Raw genomic sequence first — 14,997 nt, forward strand, 5'->3', positions numbered from 1 at the left:
TTGTTTTCTCTGTATTTTGGTCGAAATCAGGTGTTTTGCTGAAACTACCATAGGTTCTACCGCCAATATCTAAAGATACCAAAAGGCTAGAAACAAACATTTTTTTTCTGATAAAAGAAGAGAGTCTAAAGTTTCTTTAGATAGTTTAAATGTTTATGCAGTCCTAAAACTCTGTGGGTTTTGATAGCTCAGCAAAAATGCCCAAAAACTCTGGCAGTATGGAGCTCTCTGCTCTGAACATGGCTGGTAGTCAATGGGTTAATATGCCACAAGAAGATCTATAATTGGACACCTTTTGTTTTACAGATCTCAAACAACTGAAATTGTAAAACGACATAAATCCGGACACATGTTTTTTTTCTCACATCACAAATGACTGTTGTTATTATGCGGAGGAGCAATACAACAATAATCCTAATAATGGCAATACGTTGTCAATTATCCACATAAACAGCAGAAGTATATATGCGAACTAAACAACATCAAACGATATTTGAATCAATTCAAGGAACACTTCAAAGTAATCATAATCTCAGAAACTTGGATTAATGCAAACAAAAGTATGGACTTGGAGCTGGAAGGTTATGAAATGACCTGCATAAACTGGAATAATTCAAGTGGAGGAGGTGTGGCTGTGTACGTGGACAAACATCTGAGCTACAAAATGTTAAAGAATATGTCATTTGCTATTGATAACATCTTAGAATGTATAACAGTTGAAATCTGTAAAGAAAAGAGCAAAAATCAATATTGATCTTCTGAATCCACAATCCACATACAAGGAAATAGATGACTTCATTGATACAATGTATAATTTGAGTCTATATCCTAAAATCACCAGACCAAACAGAATAACACACCACTGTGCCACCCTTATCGACAATGTATTCACCAGTGACTTTGATAATAACACAACTAGTGGCCTGCTAATCGACGACATCAGTGACCATTTTCAGTGTTTTCATCGATTTATAAGGAACATTATAATTGGTTTGGTTTGGTTTGGTTTGGTTTAGTTTATTTGAACATGAAGGTTACAATGGAATACATCTAATGAATCATTCTTTTACCGTTCCACATGTCCAAAAGGAGTTGGAAGAAGCAAAGCTTATTTAATCCTACCCCCCCATCCATTCTACATCTAGTACAGTACATGTAGTTCACTTCCTGCATTCAATGTCATGTTTTCTGTGATAGTCAGGATAATACATAATAGATAACGGTAAGACACCCCTCCCAAAGAAAAATAAAAAAAATATATTATTATATATATATACACATATACATTAATAATAATAATAATAATAATAATAATAATAATAATAATAATAATAATAATAGATAAAATAAATATATATATGCTTATGGTAGAGAAGTGAACATTCAATACATGAGCAACAGCTCTGGTTGACATTAATGCTGTCAGCATACACCAATTGCACGCTCCCTCAAATCTTGCAACATCTATGGTATTGTGCTGTGTGATAAAACTGCACATTTCAGAGTGGCCTTTTATTGTGGGCAGTCTAAGGCACACCTGTGCACTAATCATGGTGTCTAATCAGCATCTTGATATGGCACACCTGTGAGGTGGGATGGATTATCTCAGCAAAGGAGAAGTGCTCACTATCACAGATTTAGACAGATTTGTGAGCAATATTTGAGAGAAATGGTGATATTGTGTATGTGGAAAAAGTTTTAGATCTTTGAAATAATCTCATAAAAAATAGAAGCAAAAACAAATGTGTTTATATATATATATATATATATATATATATATATATATATATATATATATATATATATATATATATATATATATATATATGTTTATATTTCTGTTGAGTGTATAATTATTTATTGTGAATAATTACATCATCGTTAGATTACCTTATTATTTTATGTGGTAAAAAAATCACATATGGAATACAGGAAGTGAATAACTGTACTGCACAAGATGTGGAACGGATAGGGGGTAGGATTAAATAAGCTTTGCTTCTTCCTACTCCTTTTGGACATGTGGAACTGTGAATTGAATTACGTGATGTATTTCATTGTAACTTGCATGCATGTTCAAATAAAATTAAACCATTACCATTACCATTATCATTGCTGGCACTCGCAACTTTCTTTGGCCCCAGAGCGGGTTATTTAGCAGTCACCCTCAATGAAAATGCACAGACAGTGGGTGCTTTGTTTAGGTACTCAATTCCATGAAATGATACAGTATAGGAGGATAGGAGTTCGTCACTTAAATCACCTGCTGTAGAAAGTGGTTGGAGAGAAAACCTGCAGCGTCTTGGCCCTGCGTGGCATGAGTTTGACACATGTGGTATAGAGCAAAAGGACTTGTTTGTGTAACATTCTCATTTGAGTTTGCCAAATGAATGTGCCTTACAGGATACCGTAGTACAGTGGAACCTTGTTTAGCATACGCCCTGGTTAGCGTATACATTGCAAATGTATGCAAAAATGTGGCCTCCCGTCATGTACATGTCCCGGTTAGCCTTCATTATGGCGTGCATCTTGTCGTGTTATTAATACACTGCGTGAGTCAACTGTGTTCTCAATGTATTTTAATCACAAAACTTCCCTCTTAGCAGCGTGTTAGCTGGGAGACCGGAACCAAGAGTCCATTGTCCCCCAGCTCTGTTGCCCGTCTATGATATCACCAGCAGGTTGACTCTGTAGTTCTGTGTTTCACTAACACAGTTACCTTTTCTTATTAATCACGGCTGCAAAATAACAATGGAGCCAAAGAAAGTTGTGAGTGTTCACACTTCGACAAAGAAGGTAAGAAACACTATTGATTTCAAGAAATAACTCATAGCAAAGGTGGTGAAAGTGGTGTCTGTGTGGATCTCTGCTCCTCGCCACTGCCTCATAGCCATTGTTGTCAACAATCAAGTCTTAAACCAAGATAAAAATGACTTCATTTATACCTTTTATTCGGCATTTATACACAGTTAAAAAAAATTCTGCATGTAAAGCGATAATTGTAAAACTATAAAAAGTGGTTTTTTGTAACATTTTTGGATGTCCGGAGCAGATTAATTGGATTAGCATTATTCCTTTTGGGAAAAATGTATTCGGCTAGAGCACATTTCAGTCTGAGTCAGACCTTTCTGGAACGGATTAATGACGCTAACCGAGTAATCGTGAACTAAATATCGCGAGATTGGGTATTGAGTGTGTGATCCAAGATGGCTCAATAAACCAGGAATGCTATCAACGCACCAAAGGCAATTTTATATATACAGTACATATACACACATTTTAAATCCCTTCATTTATAGCGGTTAACTGGTTCCAGACCCAACCGCAATAAATGAATTATGGATGTATGTTAACCAGAGCCCTGTAGACATGAAATGACACCCCTAGTCATCTTTAAACTCCTTTTATTCCTTTTACACCACATTGCCCAACTCTTATGCTGTAGGGACTCAAGACGGCCACTAGCTAGCAAGCAAGCTAACCAGTTAGCCTCAAATTTATTTCTTCTAAACTTAAGAAGCCAAAAACATACCACTTCCATATGGAATAGGAGGAGAACTTTTTTTCAGTCTGTCATGTCGGACACGCCATAGCTGACTTCCTGCTGTGATAAGGTAATGTAATACCTGTATAAGATAATCTCTCATTAATGTTTTGTGTCATTACTGCCGCCTAGTGCCCAGAATAGTACATGATGACAATATCACTTGTATTTCAATATGTTTTGACTAATAATAGACCATAGTCTACCACAAAACAGCGATCATTTATTCCATCCATCCATTTGGAAACACATACACAAATACCAAATACAACTGAAAACTACCCGGACCTAGTCGCAGGGAAAAAACGAAAAATGCTGCTGAGCACGGAAACTAGCAGGCAAAAAACTAGAGAAACAAGGGAGCTGCTGAAGAGGTAGCAGAGAGAAAAAAGCTAACACAAAACGCTGCCGAGAATCAGGCAGGAACTACTGGCTAACAAAAGCACTAACCACTGCAGGAGATAGCCTGGCAGGGCACAACAGGCACTTACACAAAGCGAGGAAAAAGGCGACCAGAAAGTATCTAAGCGCAAGGAAAACTATAATGCTGGGAGGAGCAGGTAGCACGCGAGGAGCAGGTAACAATCTGGCAAAGGATGCAGTCCACAGTGCAGATTATGAAGGCATGATGAGTAATTGCAAACAGGTGTGTCAAGTGGCTCCTCACAGGTGGCTCAGCAGTGTGTTGCAACAGACAGCAGATAGGCAGCAGCAGACAGCACACAGAACATGACAATGCTGGAGCCTATCCCAGCCGACTTTGGGCGAGAGGCAGGGTACACACTGGACTGGTTGCGATCAGTTATTAATTAATTTCTGAAAAAAATGTGATATAGCGAGGGAGCGATAATCGAACTGCGATATTGTGAGGGATGACTGTAACATAATGTTATAAAATAATAATAATATAATATAATATGATCATGTCATTTTCTGAATCCTAAGAAAACTGGAGTGTCCGAAAACTTTAAAATTTTAACTGTACTTATTTTGCACTGAATGGTTGCATGAAGCCCTGCGATTGGCTGGTGACCAGTCCAGGGTGTACCCCGCCTGTCGCCCGAAGTCAGCTGGGATAGGCTCCAGCATGCCCCCGCGGCCCTAATGAGGAAGAAGCGGTATAGAAAATGGATGGATGGATGGATGGATGGTTGCATGAAACACAATACAGATATTATACTGATAATAACGATGCTAAAAAATAATCTTACTAGCATGTAAATGACAAACAAACAAAAAAATCCCATTTTGAAATATAATTTCTGTCAAATCTTTTCCAATTTCACTTTGAATCTTTATCCCTTTGGCACTTCAGCATCACTTTACTTTGCATCATTATATTTTACTGTCCAAACGGTAAAGCCTTGCGTTGTCATAAATGATTGCACTCTCTTTAAAACTGTTGGCATCATTTCTCAGATGAACTATCAGCTCCAATTCTGCCCGTCCCCAGTGGCCACTGTCAGCACGTTATTATGCATGCTGCATCTGCACCCTCACACATTGCAGGTAGTAAAGAGACAGTGCAGAATGAATGGGGAGCCTTAGTGCTGGAGGAGCAACCGGGAGCCACACAATGGCAACGATGCCTCTCGCCAATAGCAAAAGCTGGTGCAGGTGCTGACATCATATCTTATAGATCTCGCGCTCTTGATTTCAAGCCCCACCCGCTCCTTTTCATTAGCAAGTCGGTCCGTGGCTCTGTGTTATTTAAAGCCGGAGATCCTCCCTCTTGCAAAGCCACTGTGTTGCATCTGTCTGCCTCTCTGCATGTGTCTTTATGTGTGTGTGACAGAGAGAGAGAAAGAGAGAGAGAGAAAGAGAGAGCGAGAGTGTGTGTGTGAGGGTGCACTAAAATCCCAAGCAGCCAGTGAGAGACCAAGAGAGTGAGGAGAGAGACGCAGGGGAAAGGCTAAAAGCATCCGAGACGGGAGAAGGAACGAGTGTGATTCAGCAATGAAATTCATCCAAGCTTTTTGCTTGCTGCTTCTCTGTCCAGCATTGGCTCTCAACACCAGGTAGGCGCTGGGTGATGTTTTCAGACAGTCAATTTTCCCTAGACAGACACTCTGAAACAAATGTTGGGTTTCTAGTGTAAAGCTCTGTCCGGTCCAATGCAGGAGCCTAAAATTGTCCTGGCAGGGACTCACTGTACTTAGCATGTTGCTTCAGAGTACTAAAAGACTTAAAGGGAGGAAGGAAGAGATAATCTGTTTAACTGGGTTATTATCTTTCTCAGTTCTGGGTGGCTAAGAGACAGTTGTCCTATTGTGTGTCCAATTCCCTCAATTATGCGATGCCTCCTTAATGGTGAGGGACACTGCTTTTTGGGACTTTAGCTGCATGCTGGTTCAGGAGCAAGTTGAAGACAAGAGAATAGACAGGATAAGGCGACTGGTTGTGCAGATTGCAAGCAAAGAACGTGTGTGGGTTTCTGTGTGTGATGTAAAGCATTTCACAGCAAGGAGAATGATAGGAAAGGAGACTGACCAAGGGGACTGTGTGAACCGAAGAGTTTTGATGATAAATTAAATCATTGATAAAATCATCCTTCTCTGTCACTGCTGTCTTAATGAGAGTCGTGAGGGGAAAATCAAGGCTTTGATGATGCCAAGGAGACATCACATGTGGAGAGGCATGCATTATAAAAATGGTCTTTCTTGAGTGTCTAAACTCCAAATTTCTTTACTGGGTTTATATTTTAATGGTGAATCAAATGAATTCCCTGACACATATCTAAAATAAATACAGTTTTTTTTCTAAAGAGGCAAATAACGTTTGGATATGATAGCTATTATTGTAGAGCAAAGTTATTACCCCGTGTCAAGCATACATCACTACCAGAGAGGTGAACTAATGATGTATGAATCGCTTTACTCCAGGCTGTATTGATATATTAGCCCCTAGCTATATAGCAATCAGCATGTACACAATGGCAGTCTATTCCAAGCCTAAGTTGTTGATCACCTATTTTTGTTCTTTAAATGATTTGTTTCCTCAGTGTACACGAGTGCATGGCTTGCTTTTAAATTTGTATTTCTGATTTTGAGATGATTCATCGGGTACAAGTTGGATTTTGTCGTACTGTGCTGGTAATTTGGTGAGCACAATTGCAGGAGGGTAAATACCTTGACAAGTAAAACAAATGTAGTATCAGTGTTTTACACCCTTTCACCAATAATGTGAAATCCCTCTTTTTTGAACAATAAACTCTATTATGATTAGTAAGTAGGCAGATTGAAATTCAGAACCTTATGAATCTTTGGGATGATTCCTTAATGACTGATGATTTGTTTGTGGCAAATGATAGGATGTTGTATTTTGGGCTGCAACTAATGTGCTTTGGGTAGTGACCAAAAGGACAATATCGCGCATAGACACGGCCAAAATGAGTTTCCTCCATAGGGTGGCTGGGCTCTTCCCGAGAGATAGGGTGAGAAGCACTGCCATCTGGGAGAAACTTGGAGTAGAACCGCTGCTCCTACGCATTGAGAGGAGCCAGTTGAGGTGGCTCGGGCATCTGGTCAGGATGCCTCCCGGATACTTCCCTGGATAGGTGTTCACGGCACATCCGATCAGTAGGAGACCTTTGGGAAGACTATGTCTCTCAACTGGCCTGGGAACGCCTCTGGATGTACTGGGAGGAGCTGGACGAAGTAGCTGAGGAGAGGGAAGTCTGGGCTTCTCTGCTTAGGCTGCTGCCCTCGCAAACCAATCTTGGATAAGCGGAAGATGGCTGGATGGACTAACGATTATTTTCTTAGACGATTAAGCTGAAGCTTGTTGTTTTGATTAATCGAGCAATTGGTAAGGCCCTTGACGGACCATATCAATATGAACCAAACACAAACAGTTAGTGTCAGAAAAGAGTCAAAATGGGTGATCACTGTTTTCCAAAGTCAAAGCTGATGTGTGTGAATATCTTGTTTTGCCTAAAACACAAAGATAATAGGTCTGCGTTTATGGATGACTAAGGAAATGAAAAAAAAAATGCTCAGGTGCAGCTGCATTTGCACATGTCTCCAGACTGATACAACAGTCAGCAAGACCTTTGAATGGCAGCAGTCGTAAATACAGTGACAGACATGTATAATAGAGCACTGACAGATAATATATGTAATACACCCCAACCAGTGTAGAATAGTGCACTAGATATTACATCTTTTAATGAGTCTTCTGAATGCCTTGTATTTGTATTTTCATTAATTTAGTAATTTCTTTCTTGAAAATGCTTAATTTAGGCCAAGAATATGTAAAATTAGCTTAAATATGCATTTTTTTTTTACTAATAACAGGCTGTAGTCGAAACCACGAAACAGCAATAATTTATTAATTAATATATTTTGAAAAAATAAAAAAATAGAGTGAAGCTGTGAAATTCGAACCGCAAAGTGGTGAGGGACGACTGTACCAAACTAGCTGTAGTTGTAATTAATTGGATAATCGATTAATCATTGATTAATTGTTGCAGCCCTAGTTGTATTAATTACACAGGTATTTTGGTGCACTGTGTGTAACTACCTGGCCACATAGTTTGCACTAGGATTATCCCTGCAACGTTTTTAGTATCTTTGTCACATATATTGAGTCGAGCTACTGCATCCAAGGTCAGCTCGATGCCATCTATATGTGTTCTGGTTGTAAGTATCCAATCAGGCAAATGTCACCATTGAACTGGGAAACTACTGTGAAGCTGATCCAGAACCTGTGCTCCATTATTGGGTGACATGCCTTTAGTCTATTCATGCCATCAAATATGCTAATTCACTTTTGGTACCAAGTACTAATTAGCAACAGTATCATTCAGCTATTTTTATGTTCCCATGTATCACTGCCCTGTTGTAATGATGAGACAATTACAATCCTCCCTAATTATTTCAGCACAGCAACTTATCTTAACTTAGATTTTTTTTCTTGTCATTCATGTTCTAATGCAATTCTGTTGACGTCTGATTGTCAGATTTGACTTCCAATTCTTTGTTGTCACTCGGAGGGCTCACATTCAATGCTCATTGCACGTCATACTCATGTAACAGTGAACATTACAGAATGTGAGGCCTGCAGGAGGAAAATGAATTGTGACCTGTGCTGTCGAGTCTAGGTAACGCTCTGTCTCACTTTGTTTGATTCACCATCATCACATCAGTGGTCCGTGAGAGAATCCATTTTGTAAGTTAAGTGCAACCTCCTATGTGTGACCTCACATGATTGCCTGGAGGAGCAAGAATTATTACAAAAAGGAACAATTTTTGTGTATACAAGGAGGATTTTCTAAAGGCTTACACAACACTACAGTCAGTTTGACAGCCCTAAAATATGAAATGACTTCCATAGGACTGTTATTATGGTCACGGCAGCATGAGTGTTCATTAAAAATGTATACCTGCCAGCTTGTGTCTACGTCTGACCACTGATGCCAACCCCCAGCTCCAATGAGAGTGTGATCAAAAGGATTTGATTTTAATGAAATAAGTGAGCACCTCCGGCTGGAGAATCTTTGTGCAGGGCTGTGTGTCATTGCAGTAATCAATTGGTACTTAGGCAGAACACAAGGCTGCATTGACACCAGCCCCATGAGATATGACTGTCCACCCCAGGTCAGGGTTATGAGGCTACTACAGTAAGAATCCACTTCTGTATCAGACTTGAACAGATCAAACAGCCCCACCTTTTTATACTTTCAAATATTCTCTTTCAGCACATCTCTTGAAACATATTTGACACATTTTCTTGACACCATCTTTGATAACGCTTGCATCAGGAGGCTTTTCTTAGAAGCAGCTCTACCTGGCGCAATCTCCACCTTATTCATTATGTTTGATTGCTTTAGATATCACATACTAGTAGAAGGCATACCTGTCAATCCTCCCGTATTTTGCCTTTTTTTCCTGTTGCCCTCCCGTTTAAATAGTTTCCCGTAACCATCCATCCATCCATTTTCTGTGCCGCTTATCCTAATTAGGGTCACGGGGGTATGCTGGAGCTTATCCCAGCTGACTTCGGGCGAGAGGCGGTGTACACACTGGACTGGTCGCCAGCCAATCGCAGTTTCCTTTCATCCAAAAAAAAAAAAAAATCCTCTCCTGTACTGCAGATGCCATTGGTGACAGCAATCTGCGAGGACAATGGTGCAGCACGTTGGCAGTCGGGTCTTATAAGGTTAAAGTTATCTTAATTGAAGGCATGATTGTTGCCAAAGCAGCAGCACGAGCAACATGTACACCACCTTTGTGCTTTGCAATGAAAAATGTCTTTAATTCTTTAATTTTCTTTTAGTCATGGCTGCAATATAACTCAAAATGGAGCCAAAGAAAGTTGAAGTGCCAGCCTTTGATAAAGGAGGTGAGAAACACCTTGTGTCCAGTTTTTGCAGCGGGGTTATCATCCGGCACCACCAGTGAATGGCGAAAAACCGCGGATAATTGATACGCCCACGAAAATATCTAACAAACCCTCCAGCTAGCTTGACATTGATGTTCTCCTCTGATTTAGGATCAACATTTGCAATAAAAGTAACTGTTGTAATTATTAGATTAGATTCAGCTGCAGAACGCTCCCTGTCTCTCTTCAATTGCCACTGTTCACTCACAACACAATCCAGGTTTAAGCTTTAAATATGCCTCACACACTTATTAAAGGCTTTTAAAGTATGAAATATGTGGGTACTCACTGCTAATGAATGATCATTTAAGATGATCGATGAACAGATGGCATCGGAATCACACTGTAACAAGACACCGACAACCGCCGGTCAAAATGTGAAATCTCAACTGTTGATGAAAAAACATTATCAGTGAAGAATTAAGACATAAACGTGTAAAAAAAAAAAAAAGTCAAACAATGGTACATCCGTATTACCTGTATTATGACATATTTATAAATGATTACCTACTTATGGCGAATGAGCTGTGTTTTCAGAGCAAAACCATTTTTTTTTTTACCAAAAATCCACAACTGTGCAAGGCCGTGAAAGTTAAATCACTAATGTGCAGTCGATATACTGTATATACGGTGTTTCACCTACTGTACATCGAGTATTTACAAGCAGGAAGACGTCTATCTACTCTATTTGTGTGTACATGTTATTGTTCTAAAACATTGTCTTATTGGAAAAAAACGACTTGAGATCGAGTATGAAGCAGGTAAAATAAGGTCTAAGCAGTGATCAAGGAGAGATCACAATATAAATCTATAAAATGATGGACTGCGAAGTGTTAGCAGAGATAATGACTCAGTGGAGGTAAAGTGCCGAGTATCCCTGAGCATTGTTATACATTCAGATGATGAACTGCTTTGAACAAATACGGTTTATATCAGCTTGGACTGCAGAGCTCGCTGATTCTTCGTGTGAGTGAGGCTTGGCTGTGTTGCCATTTGTCTAAATTGTAATTTAGTTAGAAGCACCATCGTTATGCAAATGAAGTCGTCTTTATTTATAGTAAAAAACTTGGCCTGCCTGAGCACCCCCCAGTAAACCCTGATGCTGTTTGCAACGCAGAAGAGCTGTTAGGAGGCGGTATGTGTACAAAGACGAACATCTGTTGAGCCGTAGTGCAAATGGATTCTTCAAATGTGCGTGCAAAACATAGCTACTGTTACGGAGGTTAGTCGTTAGTTCATCTTGCAACACACCACACAGCAGTGACATCATAGATAGATTTAAGAAGAGTTGTTTTTGTCATTCAAGTTTAGAGTTGGTTGTAGCTTACCTCAAATGATAAATGTAGAAGATAACTGATATTGAAAGGAGGCGAGTGATGATCTAACCACAGGATGGGCCCAAGTCATTAAGGGTGAAGAGCAGTTAGCTTTATGTGATTGTTTATGTTATTGCTATTTTTTTCCAAGACACATTCAAGGTATTATGCTGTTTTTGCCATCTGGCTCTCAGACGGTACATGACATTAAAACACATTCATTTATTAACGGTACGTCTTCCAGCAATGTGACCTTTTCCCTTACACTAACTCATACATAAGCCAGATGTCCTTTACCATCACTAGTATAATGTTCTCTAGAACAATAATTCCTAGAAGGTTGAGTGCTTACATGAAATAAGCCTGTACTGATTTGACCTATGAACTTGAACTTGGTGACCTCAAAAATAGAAATAGAAACTTTAACACTTTAATTTAACTGAGCACACAATAACAGTGCAAGGGAAAAGCTCTTTCTTTAAAAACAAAAAAAAAAAAACTTTGAGCAAAACCAGACTCCAGTGGGGCGGCCATCTGCCTTGACCATCTGCTGGATCAAGCACACATGGATGCACCTGTTATTCAGGTGTATATAATAATCAGAACAAATGCACAGACCTGAATGTCTCTGTCCTAAATGAAATTTACATTTATGTTTTTACATTTACGACTTCTGCTTTAAAATATAAAAAAATAGCATGGAAAAACAAAGCGACAAATTGAATTCTTCTAGTCTGAATATGGTGGGTCGGTGAATATGTGTTACCACAGAAAACATGTTTTGAATGTTACTTTTTTTTTATTGACATGCTATGTCTTAAGCCGCTTAAGTCGGTCCCGCTTATATTGACAACTCGTCTATGTCGACCAACTCATCAAGTCTCCGTCCTGGTTATTGAAAAGCTTATTATTGCTAAGCAGCGTGAAACAACAGCAACAACGCAAGAAAGAGTTTTGCAGGTATGGAAGCTTTATTTTCATTGTAGTCATGACGTACAACAAAATTACTGCAGCAGCTCTGTTAGATAAGAGAATAAAATATATAAAAGCAAAAGATTCAAAATAAAAAATATACACAAATGGAAGAAAACAGTGTCAGCAAACTGCTGTAAAATGTGCAAGCAATGGTTATGTCGACCACTGCTTAGGTTGACGTTAGTGAGCCAGTCTGAGGGGCGTTGAAATAAAGGAGTTCCCCTGTATAATGTATTCATATACATGTGTAAAATAATTCTCACTGCAATTCAATTCACACTACAGTGTATGATGCCCAATTTGTTAAAACCGAGTCTTTTTATGTAGTAGTTGAAATGACCAAAAATCTGCAACTTGTGTTTGTGTGTAACGTGAACGTAATGCGTCCGGGAAGTGACGAGCATGCGCACAAAACACAACGTCTCACGCGGTGCCGTGTGTTTGTGAATGTAAATCCAATTCTGTGGTCTCAGTCCAGGCACATTTGTGGCAATTTCACGGATTTTGTGCAACAAATTTTCTTAACCAAATTATTTTATGTATGAGATAAAGAAGGAAGAGGGCAAGACATTTGGCTATGGCAGTTTGTGAGATGCTTGCTGCAACGTCTGTTCCGAGGTGTGTGTGGATGAGCAGTCGGAGCCAGGAGTGGTGAGACATTGACATGAGCAGCTTCACTGACAGATTTTGTAAATAATCTTCCAAAGACAAGAAGAACTTCTGCCTACATCTGTGAGTACCTTTCCCCAACTCTCGCATGGCAAAACACGCCTTTTGATGACGTATAGGTTGGATATACGCAACCCGAACGTTCAGACTGCAGCAGCACAGGATCCATATTGGGTTTATATTCACATACGAAAGAAGCCTGGGTCGCATTTGAACAAATCTGAATTCCATTGTTCACAATGACATAAAAAAATCTGATAAAAGTCAGATATGACCCCAAAAATCTGAGTTAACCTGCAGTGTGAACGAAGCTTATTCTCATGAGGCCTCCATTTCAAATAATAACTATTTCCTCAACGTCTGTTCTACATTTGGTGTGGAACAGGTAATATACAATAGACTTAAACTGTATTTTTGTCTATTTAAATCCTGAAATATTTTTTTCATTATTGTATCTGTTGATGTTGACACAAAATGTATTTCAAATATTCAGGTTTATATAATAATCACAGTAAATGCACATGTCACTGTACTAATGGGACTTTATATCTTTATTTAAGAAGAACATCTCAGACTGTCCTTACCCACTAATTGTACTGTGCAGTCACATAAAAAAGACAAACAGCGTAACTAATTACTCTTGTGTGTTTCAATGAATCTGTTTCTGTAGATCCGACATGTGAAAGAAAACTTTAATGCTGTACACCATCCATTTTCTATACCGCTTGTCTTCATTCGGGTCATGGCTGAGCTGGAGCGTATCCTAGCTGACTTTGGGTCAGAGGTGGGGTACACCCTGGACTGGTTGCCAGCCAATCACAGGACACAAATAGACTAAGAGCCAGTCACATTCACATTCACACATTGACAGTTAAGAGGCTTCAATTTGCCTAACATACATGTTTTTGGGATGTGGGAAGAAACCGGGGTACTGGGAGAAAACCCACGCAGGAAAGGAGATTAAAACCTGGATTTCCTGACCGTGAGCCAGATCTGCCAACTGCTGTCCCACCATGCTGCCCTAATCCTATACAGTCGTCCCAGTTCACATTCTGCCGCTTCACTCTATTGCGGTTTTTCAAAAATAAATTCATAAATCATGTTGTTTTGTGTTTGAGTACAGGCTTTTATTGGTCACAAAATATGTATATTGAATTAAAATATACATATGTTTTGTCTATATTAAGCATTTTCGAGCTTAAAAATGACTAAATGAAGTAAAACACATATATTAGGTATTCAGAAGATGCATTCTAGGACGCTGTGATTATGTAATATGTAATATGCTTGTTTATTCTTATTTTGTCTACTATATTGGCTAATACAAGTGTAAGTGTACTGATGAGATGGCACCACTGCTGCATTTAAAAAAACAATTTAAGAGTACTAAAATTCATACCATTTTCAAAGGTAGGAAGGTTGCGTTTTCTTAAATGTCTGAATAATCATTTGTCACCATCGTTCTCTAAATTGGCCATTAGGCGTCAGAGCGACCACAGGAGCCTCCACCAGTGGTGATTGTCTTGTATCAAGATGCAAGATTTCATTTTGTCAGTCTGCTCTTTCTGGAAAGGAGGCAAAATTTGGAACTCTCCACCCACTAATTGAAAATTAAAAAAACAATTGTAATGGTTTTAACAAAAGACTCAAACACTCGTTACAATCAAAACAACAGTGTTCACATGAATAATTTTAACTGGTTGATTGGTTGACTATGTTGCCTTTGCTTTTTAGCTTATGTACAGTACAGTATGTTTTTAATTGGAAAAACTGCCTCTCTTGTATTTTTATCATTTCAAAAGCCTCCTGTGGACAAGTGTTGCGAATTAGCACATGCACTAAAACACTCAGACAATGCATCTGGTTTGTCCAATGTAATTGTGAGGTCCACATCAATTAAACAATAAAATAAAATACATAAGTGACTTTAGGGGTGTTAGTTTATGTATTTAGGGCTCTAATAATGTAAAAAAAACATAGTTGATAGGTAGTCAACAGGTTTTCTATGTTGTAACTACAAAACTATTTTATTTCTAAATAAGGAATCCTACTTTGCGGATTTGGGTCTCAAACTAATTAACCGCGATAAATGAGAGATTGCTGTACACAATACAG

At 38.9% G+C, this 14,997-nt stretch overlaps 1 protein-coding gene across 2 annotated transcripts in view; it reads left to right on the top strand.

Moving 5' to 3' along the window:
* The first annotated feature begins 5,233 nt into the window (after nt 1–5,233).
* luzp2 (leucine zipper protein 2) overlaps nt 5,234–14,997 on the top strand; it is a 220,883-nt gene continuing 211,119 nt past the window's right edge. The window contains exon 1 of one of the 2 annotated variants that reach the window (XM_054771019.1): nt 5,234–5,559. In XM_054771019.1, the coding sequence (XP_054626994.1) occupies nt 5,498–5,559 (62 nt within the window). In that variant the 5' untranslated portion in view covers nt 5,234–5,497. The remainder of the gene's footprint in view (nt 5,560–14,997) is intronic. The other variant, XM_054771018.1, reaches the window with a different exon arrangement.

This window comes from Dunckerocampus dactyliophorus, chromosome 3, assembly GCF_027744805.1.
Source record: "Dunckerocampus dactyliophorus isolate RoL2022-P2 chromosome 3, RoL_Ddac_1.1, whole genome shotgun sequence".
In the NCBI taxonomy this organism is placed as follows: domain Eukaryota; kingdom Metazoa; phylum Chordata; class Actinopteri; order Syngnathiformes; family Syngnathidae; genus Dunckerocampus; species Dunckerocampus dactyliophorus.